At 38.6% G+C, this 11484-nt stretch overlaps 1 protein-coding gene across 1 annotated transcript; it reads left to right on the forward strand.

The window, feature by feature from the left end:
- The first annotated feature begins 3622 nt into the window (after window positions 1–3622).
- On the forward strand, window positions 3623–10949 carry ABRA (actin binding Rho activating protein). The gene is made up of 2 exons (XM_040086811.1): window positions 3623–4415; window positions 8742–10949. Exons 1-2 carry the CDS (start codon window positions 3664–3666, stop codon window positions 9217–9219), a joined length of 1230 nt encoding a protein of 409 aa, XP_039942745.1. The 5' UTR covers window positions 3623–3663; the 3' UTR covers window positions 9220–10949.
- The last annotated feature ends 535 nt before the right edge of the window (window positions 10950–11484 follow it).

An 11484-nucleotide genomic window follows, 5' to 3' on the forward strand; every position in this document is an offset into this window, starting at 1 on the left:
TCTAACTCTTTTTACAGGTTTCCTGTGATAAATGGAAACTGACACAATGTACTTTAACTGTGTCATGGTGAAAAGAATTCCTGAGATTCCTGATAATGGCAGCTGGTTATACTTAAGAAGGAAACGCATCTTGTTCTCGTTATTCACCACTAACTCTGGGGAGGAAGACAGCATCTTTCATACACTTACAATTGGTTCAAAATTAAATTCCTTGAAATCAAACCCACTGAATTATGTTAATGTCTGACAAGGTAAAGTAATGTATGAATGAGACAGTTCTACCTTTGAAATTAATCACCCTTAAACAAAACAAAAAAGCATTGATGGCCCACTGGTCTCCCAGAGAAAGTTAGTGTTCTACAGCAAAGAGAAAATGAAAGGATTTTTAAATAGTTTTTAACTTTACAGGGAAAAATCCATCCGGGGCAAAACAAAACCAAACCATCACAGCAAAAACATCCCAACTTTTACCTTTGACACTGTCAGCCCCTCAGCTGGTCCTTACACAACTTCAGATTCAGGAAATCAGAGGTATTATGTGAAATGCAGCAACCCACAAGCAGCCACAAGGTCTTAGGGACATATGCAGACTTGTCTAAAGGTGTCAAAGAGATTAAATCCCAGAAGTGTAGGCAGCCAGGGCCAAGGACAAAAGGAGTTTACAACTTCAGCATATGTCAAGCTTGCTCATCAAAGTTAACACTTTCTCCAATCACCTTTTCTCCTATAGATCTTCTGCAAGAAATTATCCCTCTACTCTCAAGGATAGTTTCTGAATTTGTGAACGCCTGTGACAATCTCACCCTCATCCAGCCTTGCTGAGCATTTAGAGTATATTTTTGGGCCTTATGATGTATGGAAGATACAGAAAATGTGGTTCAGGTCAAGCCTGCCTAAAACATATGTGGGCTGGCTTTAGGGCTAGCTATTAGCTTGTGGAAGTCACAGCAGGGAGATTATACACAGAAATGCAACCTTGGCTGCTTATCTCATTAAGAATAAAATTTTAAAATCATGAAGTAATAAATTCTAGTCTAACTGCAATAAAACTGCAAAGTAAACAACACCTGAAGCATGAATATCATTGGATGATTTGGACATAATTTATACTTATAATTAACTTCTTGCTGGCAGCACCACCATATAAAATGAGACAACATTCAATGCATTCAAGGCAACATCATTGTACACTCTGAAATTAAGCATTATAACGATAGTTAGCCTCAGAATAATTATATCAAAGTTTCACTGGCACTTTGGACAAGTCTGTGGTAACATTTCAGCTTAATATAGTGACCAATTTTAACTAAACATTTGTTTAACATATTGTTGTGCAATATGGATTTAATAGCAGTTTATATCTGTAAACTTGGTGGTTTTCATTAGTCTGTAACCTTTCATTCTCATTTATCTAAACTATGTAAGCATTAAGTATGTAGGACTATGACCAGTATACCAAGGTCAAGAGTCTTAGGAAAAAAAAAGTCTCTTTATTAATAACATCTTTGAAATGTGTTGTAATTTCTAAACATTCCTCAGGAATGCAATTATTTTTCAGTGCCATGAATTTCAATACAACTACTTGCAAATATGGTATGAGAGCAAATTTGTTCAAGAACTTCTAGAGTGTTTGCAGTAATAAACTGAGAAGAGGTCTTTGATTGCAAAATACAGCCAGTTAACCAGTGGAATAGATTGCCTAGACAGTGGGGAGTACCTACTGCTGGTAGTCTTTAAGAGCAGGAAAAACAGGATCCAGGACAAGTGCAGGTGGAGCTGACCCTGCCTTATAACAGGGGTCCCTACTGGCCTTACAGGATTGTCCTTCCACAGTCACTGGTTACACTGCAGTCCTTCCTTGGCCTTACCCCTTATCTGTATTTAGTGTTCAGGTCATTCTAAAAGCCTCAGCCACCCTTATACAAAGAATGACAGAATGACATCATGAACTGGTGTAATACTTCTATTCTGCCTGTGCATTATTTTCTTTCACATGCCTCTTCCTTGTATTTTAGGGAGCATACACTCCCCATGCATGGATGTGTCAATTCTAAGCACAAGAAGGTCCCACTCCTGATTAGCCTTAAAATTACCCCCAAATAAATGTTTGGTGACACAAACATGCTCCTTAATCAAGTTGTATGGGTACATCTCACTATGTCATCTCACAGCTGTGATGCAGTGGGCAATAGCTGAGACTGTACAGTACACAGAGGTGACACATCTTTTTCCTAAAATAAAAGCATGAGTAAATATCTAATAGCAACACTAACTTACATTATGTCATCAGTTTCGAAGAGGAAATTACTCCATAGATTAATGAGGAATTCTACATGGAAGTCAAAGGTATGTAGTCTTATATCATTAATCAAGAGCTAAATATGATCTGACCTACTTCAAACAGCCCAGCCTTTAACAGAGGGAAGATTAAAAAAAGGGCAGAGTATAGGAGTCCATATTTATCTCTGACGTAAAGCCAACAAAGCCAACAGAATTCCTTGAAGTTCAGTGTGCCTCAGAACACCACATGGCAAGTGCCTCAGGTCATCCTGTAATCTGCAAGGTATGATGGATTGAAAAAGCAATGACATTTTCCGTTCCTATTTAGGAAACATTATACTAAGACATAAGATATCACAGGACTATATCTCAGAAAAATGTTTATGACCATGAAAAAATGGATGTATCAATTCACTAAACAATTTCACAAATTCAAATATGAAAACACTCTAGGAAGTCCTTTGGAATGAACAAATCACAAGATTTCCTAGAAAAACTGATTTTTTCTATATTATACACAGTAAGCACAATTAAGCTGTATATAACTCTACTGAAAAGCAGTGAGAAATTAAATAGGTTATATTTTATTTTCTCAAAACCCTAAAACTTGGAGATCATTCATCCATCTGATCAAGTCAGACTTACTACACTGATCCCCAGACATAGTGATTCCCTCTTCCTTAGTGCTGACATCAAACACGATAGTGTTCCCAGGCCCCCCTGAAGGTATGTTCTAAAGAGACAGACATTAATAGATAATGACTGGGAAGAGAACACATAAATACCTTTTAAAAAATTAACAAACCTCGATTTCCTTACATGAGCAGTCAGAAAAAGACACCCAGTATCTTTTTAGGAAATACCTCTAAATTTTCTCAGTCGTAACTTGTTTCTGGCTTCACACTCCATGACAAGGGCCCCTGTTTTCTTGTGATGATGAGGAGTGACCAGTCTGGCCAAAGTTCCTAGCCACTGACAGCCCTTTACATTTGGCATTTTCAGTTACTCTGATCAGGATCTCTAACCCAACTGCTGCATTTCCAAAAGGAAAAGACCCTTGCTAAGAAACTGGGAATTCAGCAGTCCCAGGGAAGAGGGGACTAAAGGAGCTATTACTTTCCCACTATTTCCAGCACAGGTCTATGTCACACTGTTTACATCATGCATCATTCATCCGCTGTGATGAAATGTAACCCCGTGTTTTAAAAAAAGACCTCTGCAACAGTGAGGATACTATATCTTTGTGAGAACGTTTCACATATTTTCCATGGGCATCATCTGCTCCTGCTTCTATTTAAATCTGTGTGGCCCTCTTCAGAGGGCATTATTCACTTCAGGAAGTCCATTCAGAAGGTGCTGAGCATAAGAAGGGGAGAAGCCAGGATGGCAGCAGACAGCAACATGGCTCCTGAAGAAAAGCCAAGCACTGCTCCTGTGAAAAGGGCCGTCCACAAGATCCGGATGGCCAGCCAGGTCTTCAGCTTGGCACAAGGCTGGCAGCAGTGGGCATCTGACCACCATGTAAAGCAAGAGCAAGAGCCTTCTGGATGGGTTCCCACTGCAGAAAGCTCATCAGCTCAGCCTGTACAAGAAAGTTCCTTTGAAAAATGGCAAATTCCATCTGTCAAGAGGGACCAAGAAAAAAATGATGAAAAATCCTTAGCAAAGGTATTGGTGACAGTAAGAGATGCTGAAAAAAAATCAAGGGAATCAGATGAAGATCTCAAAATGTTCAGCATTAAATGCAAAGAGGTGACCAAAACAGTCGTCAGCAAAGCCTACGAACGAGGGGGAGATATCAGCCTCCTCAGTGAAAGGTATGAGAACAACAACTGCAATTCAGAGATGACCAAACTCAAAGAAGAATCAAATGCTATTGACAAAATTCTTAGTGGCAAATTACCTTCAAACATAAGGAGGAAGTGCTCAAATGTGGTATCAGAGCTGACCAAGGGCTGGGAGAATATGGAAGAAGATGAAAAAGATGGGGCCAAGGGAGATCTGCTGCTTAAGTGTCGTGATGACAGCCTGGATGCCCAGGACAGTGGCTATGGGGAAGCAGAGGACAAGCTCGAGCAGGAGGACAGTGACCGGGATGTGACAGCTGTGAGGATTAAACGGCCTGTCCCATCGCTGTAAGTAAAGCATCTTCGTTATATCAAATCACATCAATTACATCAAGAGCACCTTCATTATACAAATGGCAGAGGGTACAGTTTTCCATGAGAAAAATTGGGGGGGGGGGGGGGGGGGGGGAGAGGGGGGTGGAATAGTAGGAAGTGGTCAAAGATAAACTGTTACTCTTGGCTTAGAAGAAATAAATTAACATTCAGGAGACCTTTCACATATCACTCTGTGCTTAAATAGTCACTCAACAACATTGGACTAAGTACCTAATTCAAAACATCAGGAATTTGTATTTTGGAGATGTTAATTATATTTAATTTTCACACTGGATTTACTTTGTAGTTATTTGATAATGGTTCATCAAATAACTACTTCTCATTTCTTCAGTCCATATTTCAGAATCACAACTTTTACCTCATCGAGAGCCTTCAGCTATTCATTTATTTCAGCAAATGTTTTCTAAATCAGTATATTTGACAAGTAGTATTTCCAAATACTTATTCATTATTTTGTTTAGTATAGATTGTAAATATTCTCAGGAGTAATTTAAAGAGAACGTTCCAAATTAATGTAGCAGGAATTACTTCCACATACTTCTTACCAAAAGTTGGGTTCAGTGCTTCTCTTTTTAAGTTTTCTATGAACTGGGAATTCATCAGTTCAAAGGAAGGAAAATTTCAGAGTATCTTGGACTCCAAGATCACACCAGATCTCAATTGAATTTTCAGAAAATAAAAACTGCACTGACAATGAAAAACTGATGAAAGTACCCAAATAGACTTTGTGATCCCTGTACAGACCGGCGGGCAGGCTGTATCATGGTCACTGTTTTTGTTTTATACCTCACTACTGATGAACATTATTGTGACCCTTAGACTGTGACTAACAACGTTATGGATTTCAGCCTTACAGTACCTTTAAGCACAGCTATCTGAACACACAGCCCCAGAGATATTTTAACTGTTCAGATGGGATTAGAATGATGCTATGCTGTACAGCTGAGCAGTCGGCTCTTGTAAGAAGAAAATGGTCTACAGCCCAAGTGAACAAAAGCTCTCCAAGTTACCTAGGGCCTGAAAGTTTGTGGTGCCTGCTTTTGGCAAGGACTGTGTGCACCATCCTTTCAAGAAGTTAGGGCCTCAAACCAAAAATTCTAAATATACAGTGGAAAAAGGATACATTTGCAGCACTTACCTATAAACAACTTCAATTAAAACAATTTTCTCTTTCAAATGTTATAGTAGAAACAGACCAACTATCTAGCTTCTGTTAAACTTTTCTTATACTTTCCTTGTATGTCTAATTTTAGTGCTACTACTTGAAAAAAGATTGATTAGTCATATTTACTGTGGTCCAAACAATTGAAATAACACCCTCTATGTTACCTGCAGCTCTTTCTTCCACTGAAAATGAACACAAAAATAATTTTCTGCACTTACATTGCCGCTATCAGGACCGGACTTTTTTAACTATTCATTTGTTAAAAAAAATATTTTACAGCCTCAGAATATAATATTTCAGCCCTCTACCTTTATGAACCCTTCAATGCAGTTTACTCTTCTTCAAAAAGATCATAAATACACAGTTGTTAAAGCATATCTCCCATTTTCCTCTCCACATCCCAAGAAAAAAGCATCAGTGCAAGTATTTTGTTTTCCTCACATCAGCACCTTCATTATTTCCTTCACTACTACTGGAATAAGGTTGCTTTCTTAGTAGAAGGCCTGTTGACTCCTATTGGCATAAGAAACTCTATTCTGTTCCTGCTTAGAAACAAAAGGGATATGAAACTCAAAATGTTAAAATGGGATGCATACCTTTCCCCTACAGGCAGAACCAGGGTGAATATGCAACATAGACATTATTTGCCTAGAAGGTCAGAATGCATTTAGGATGATCATTCTGGTTAACAGGTCAACTTAGTTATTGTTGCCTCTTAAGCACTTCTTAGAGTGAGTAAAAGCTCAAAACCTTCACTTTGGATGCACAATACTTCATGTAGATGCAGTAGAAACATGAAAAAATGCTTTATGTGTACACATAGAATTGTACATAATTCACATTTTAAACTTATTAAGCTAAATAATGGCAAAAATAGCACTTCAGCAACTAGAAATGGTTAAATTACAAGCTGCATTTAAAAAGTAAGGTTTTTTCAAGCCCACATGAGGCATATTAAAAGCAAAAGGATAGATGAGATGGTTTTCTCAACCACTGAGAAGATGATTTGGATGAGGAAGGCAATAATAACATTCTGCTAGAAAGGGGAAAAAGTTTTAGTAGAAAAAGGAGGGAATACATTCTAGACTGTTAAATGAAAGCAAGTAACAAAGCCTGCACCGCCTCCTGCTGTCTCACTCCCCCTTTTCTCTCCGCTCAACCTGGGGAACTGAAGCTCTAGGACTTTCTCAGAGGTCATAGTCTCTGGAGAGAAGGGAAAGCAGCTGGCTGTGGTGGAGAAATAAGCCCTCCATGATGATATCTATTCATAAACTCCATTGAGACTGATGGCATCACTTCCTCAAGGCAATTTTGATTCACTTGGGATTTTTTTTTCCCTGCCTTAACTGATAGCTTCCCTCATGAAGAGCTAGTGAAGCAATCTGAGCTTCAGATGGAGCTCAGACAGTGCTGGCACAGGGTTTCTGTGACCTTTGGGACAGCCATAGGCTTCAGGAAACAAATTCCTTTGCATAGCCAAACCCTGTGCCCACAGCTTCTCTGGACAATGAAGGCACAATTCAGGTGAAGGGATCACAGCCTTCCCTTTTTCACTGTATGACAACAGCTGATATAGAGGAGCATTTGGTTTATTGCTGGGAAACCAAATTGTCTTGATTTACCCCACTAGTACATTTTAATGCTTTTCTGCCAACATCTACCTGTTAATCACTTACAAAATTACAGGTACAGACACGCTGCCTACTCTCAGAATGCTCTGTAATCACACCACAGAATAAAGGTGCACCTGGCCACTCAGTATGCTCAATTCTTCTGATGGATTTTCACTAAATTCATAGGGAAAAGCATTTTGGAGCTTTTTAAAAAAGTTCCTCAATACATCTAAGCCACTCTTAAAGCAACACTACAGCTAATAAAGTGGTGCAGCTCTCCTAGTTCTTTTTCTATCCCTGGCACCAGGCATTTGCAATTCTTACCCTAGCATAGCCCTGCCCAATACTGGCACCTTTCCAGTGCACTGATCTGAACTGGGATCATCTCTATGACTCCTATTCTCTATTTCAACCAGCTTAGTAGAAAACAAAGGAATGTCCAAACAGCCGGGGAACAGAATTTACTGCAACTTTGCAGCATTGTGTACTGCTTGCTAAGTGAATTTTTATCTCCGGTGCTGACATTCAGCTGACATTACTGGGGAGGTTTCAGAGCAGCCTTTTGGGGAGTAAAAATATTAAAAAACAAAGTACTTTGGCACAGCTACAGCACAGCATAGTCCCAAGCTGAGTTCTGAACATACACACTGGCAGGATGTAGACAGCACAAAGACTACTCAGACTCTCTATAGCTGCCCCACAACACGTGAGATTGGCCACGAGAGGATAGAGTGTCTGCCTGGAGTCACCCAGAACTATTACAGTCATTAAAAAAAAAACCCAAAAAACCAAAACAAAAAACCACCACTAACAAAAAAACTCCCCACAAACAAAAACCTGAAGGCTTTTCCTTATCCTTTGTCCTTGACATTTTCAGGCTTCTACCCTACCAATGGTAATGTGAATTTTGGACTTCAGTATTTATTCAGAACCATACTCCAAATACAGAAGCATAGACAGAGCTACTGCACTCAGTTAGCTTTTTGTGGTTGCTATAATCCTTGACATCTGTTACAGAGGACAGATTTTTCTAGGCACTACCCTCTAGTTTTCAGCCAGGTCATACACCTGCAGCAGTCAGCATCTCTAACCTCAGGGCAAATGCACTTCAGGCTTGGCCAAGCATGCAGGAATGGGGAAATGTGTGACTGACCAAAGGTACAGAAAGTGCAGGCAACAAGCAACACACAGTTTTGCTCCCTTACAGAATTAAGTCATTCTGGGGTGGTTTGTCAAAATGGGCTCAGATGAAGATGAGGGCTGGAAAATGGTGGTGTAGACAGGATAAAGCTGTGATGATGGAATTTGCCTTTGAGTGCAAACAATGTAGATGAACAGCCCCTAGAGAACTAACTTAGAAGTGGTGAACTCGTGCCACCTGGTGGATTCCAGCTCGTCCCAAAAACACAGTAACCCAGTTACAGCAGATACCAATAAACAGCAGACCTGCATCAGGAAAGGAGGAGATGCAAAGCTCAGGTGTGTTTCTGTGTCTTTCAGCGCCAGCCGGCTGAGCGAGGAGGCGCGGAGCAACGCGCGCAGGAAATGCAGCGCCGTGCACAGCCTCAAGGACAGGTGGCAGGAATGGGCCGACCAGCACATCATAACACAAAAGCTGAACCCCTTCAGCGAGGAGTTTGACCACGAGCTGGCCATGTCCACGCGCCTGCACAAAGGAGATGAAGGATACGGTCACCCAAAGGAAGGAACCAAAACTGCTGAGAGAGCCAAGAGAGCTGAGGCCCACATCCACCGGGAGATCAGGGACATGTGCTTCATCATTGAATCGATGGCCAAGCCGCGGCCCGACGGCAAGATCCAAGTCACTTTTGGGGAACTCTTCGACAGATACGTTCGTATTTCAGATAAGGTTGTTGGGATTCTGTTGAGAGCCAGGAAACATGGGCTGGTGGACTTTGAAGGAGAAATGTTATGGCAAGGAAGAGATGATAATGTCATAATTACTTTATTAAAGTAAGTTAGGCTAGAACCAGAACAACTTTTGGAAAGGTTTTCTCCTCTTCTCCCTTGCCATTAGCATTTGCACATTTTGAATATAAGATTCCCTTGTTTACCACATAGAAAAGAGTATTTTTTGAAATACAGATTTTATAACTAGTGCATGATAACTCAAACATCCAAATGGACTTCATTTTGTACGAGAAGCGCTTGCAGGGCAATGAAGTTAATTACTATATCAAAAATAAGAAGAAAGATCTATATGAAATATAAGCAGCTGATGATAAAAGCCCAAAGCAATATAAATAGCTACAAACTAATTCCAATTTCTACTTCTTGTTACATTAAGATATTCCCAACCTGTTTAAACTGGAATATCAGGAATATGAAACATGCCAGATCAGAAGCTGAATGACACTATAACCTCAGACAAAGTTTTTGATCTGAAAAATGGTCTTGTGCATGCACTTTGCTTCCTAATTAATTTATTTAAATACAAGTAAAATTACCTTATTATAATACAGAATCAAGGATACATTTGTTTTCTTTACAAGCAAGATTTGTAACTATTACTGCAGTATTATCTTGTTGATATAACTGTTAACACACATTTCTCTTATATATCACATAAAAAATCCTTTTTATAAATGGGGTTTTACATATTTATTGTATTTATATAACTAATTTTTTAGATTGTTTCATATTTAAACCTATGGAGATTGGAATGTAATGAATAAAAAAGTTTTGATTAGATAGCTACCTAAAAATACCTTCTATGCAACATTGTGCAATATCTCATCTGATTATCTATATAGATACTCTTCTTATAAATACAGGGAAAAATAATATGCAACATATAAAAACTAGCCAGGTACTTGTACTTTTGTATACAGCAAAGGAATGACTAACATCATCATCAACTTCCATTGAAATGTACCCCTGTGAGAAAACAGAGACATGGTGTTCATAATTTTGAGGAAAATGTTGTTCCACATTACACAGAAATACCTAATTTTACAGCATTTGCCATTCCAATGTCATTGAAATAATGTATTTCAGTCCAGGTGATGCTGAAGAGGACTAAACACTAATGAATTAATACTTCTAGGACTTAAAATTGTATTATTCACAAATCTGAGAACTCTGTAAGGTCTCTGCTACAGGAAGTAGAGTACAGGATTAGAGAGAGATCAGTTTCTCTACTACAGTAAAAATAGCTGTCCGGTTAAAATGTGTGCACTTCACATGAAAAGCATTTGTTTCAGAGCAGATGCCTGGGCAAGTAATGAAAAAGAAGTATTTTTTTCCCTCTTAAGATTCTTTCAAACTGAAAGAACAAATATCTTCTTACAGAAGTAGAGGTGTATTAACATCTTGTCTCTGATAAAACAAGTATTGCTGTCTTATTATGAGTACAGGTACTCCAGTTTGAAGCTTCAGCGTAGAAATAAACCAAATATCTTATAACTTAATGATACAAGAACTGACTACTACACCTATTCTAAATCTATGTAGATCATTGCTAGTTTGGGCATAGTTATATTATGTGACTATTGAAGAAAAATTAATTGCGAGATGGAATCAATGGAGCTTATTTAATGTTTTCTTGAGACCTCTTAGACTACTCAATGTGACTACTGATGTACAAAACGGATGTCTTAGTGTAATACTTACATATCATAATTTTTACCTGCATATTCTTAACTTATTCTTTACATCTTTTTATAATGACCTTTTATAGCTGTCTAAATTGTCTTGAAAAAATTTTGTTTTCAAAGTAATAAATGAACTATAAATAAAACCCTCAATTATTTCTTGGCTTATTCTCCCACACACCACAAAACAAATACGTGTGCATATTCAGTGAAGTATGAGTAAATTGCTTCAAAATATAAGTGCATCCTCCTTTTCATAGGCTGTTAAAATATTTCTTGTGAAAGTTTCTCTGTCCAAAGCACCAGAAAAAGATTTCTGAGTACAGGGCAACGGACCTCATACAAAACACCTGTACAAAGAATACCCACTAAAGGCACGTAAGTATTAAGTGAATTACATATGCTTGTGAGAATTCTCATCCTACCACAGGAAAACACAGCAGCTATAAAAATGTAATCACTACTATATACAACCTCACCGACTGCTAGCTCACTGCAGGTAACTTATGCCTCCCATTCAGTCATCCCAGTGTTAAAATCTATGAAAAATAAACCAAACCCACCACTTTTTCCTATTCTTCCCCTCAAACTACTTTATTTCCAATTGGATGAGAAAACCACATGACATA

This window comes from Hirundo rustica, chromosome 1, assembly GCF_015227805.2.
Source record: "Hirundo rustica isolate bHirRus1 chromosome 1, bHirRus1.pri.v3, whole genome shotgun sequence".
In the NCBI taxonomy this organism is placed as follows: Eukaryota; Metazoa; Chordata; class Aves; order Passeriformes; family Hirundinidae; genus Hirundo; species Hirundo rustica.

Coding starts and splice junctions, on each gene's coding strand:
- ABRA (XM_040086811.1), top strand. CDS start 3,664: ATGGCAGCAGACAGCAACATGGCTCCTGAAGAAAAGCCAAGCACTGCT. Junction 4,416..8,741: donor AAACGGCCTGTCCCATCGCT/GTAAGTAAAGCA, acceptor TGTGTCTTTCAG/CGCCAGCCGGCTGAGCGAGG.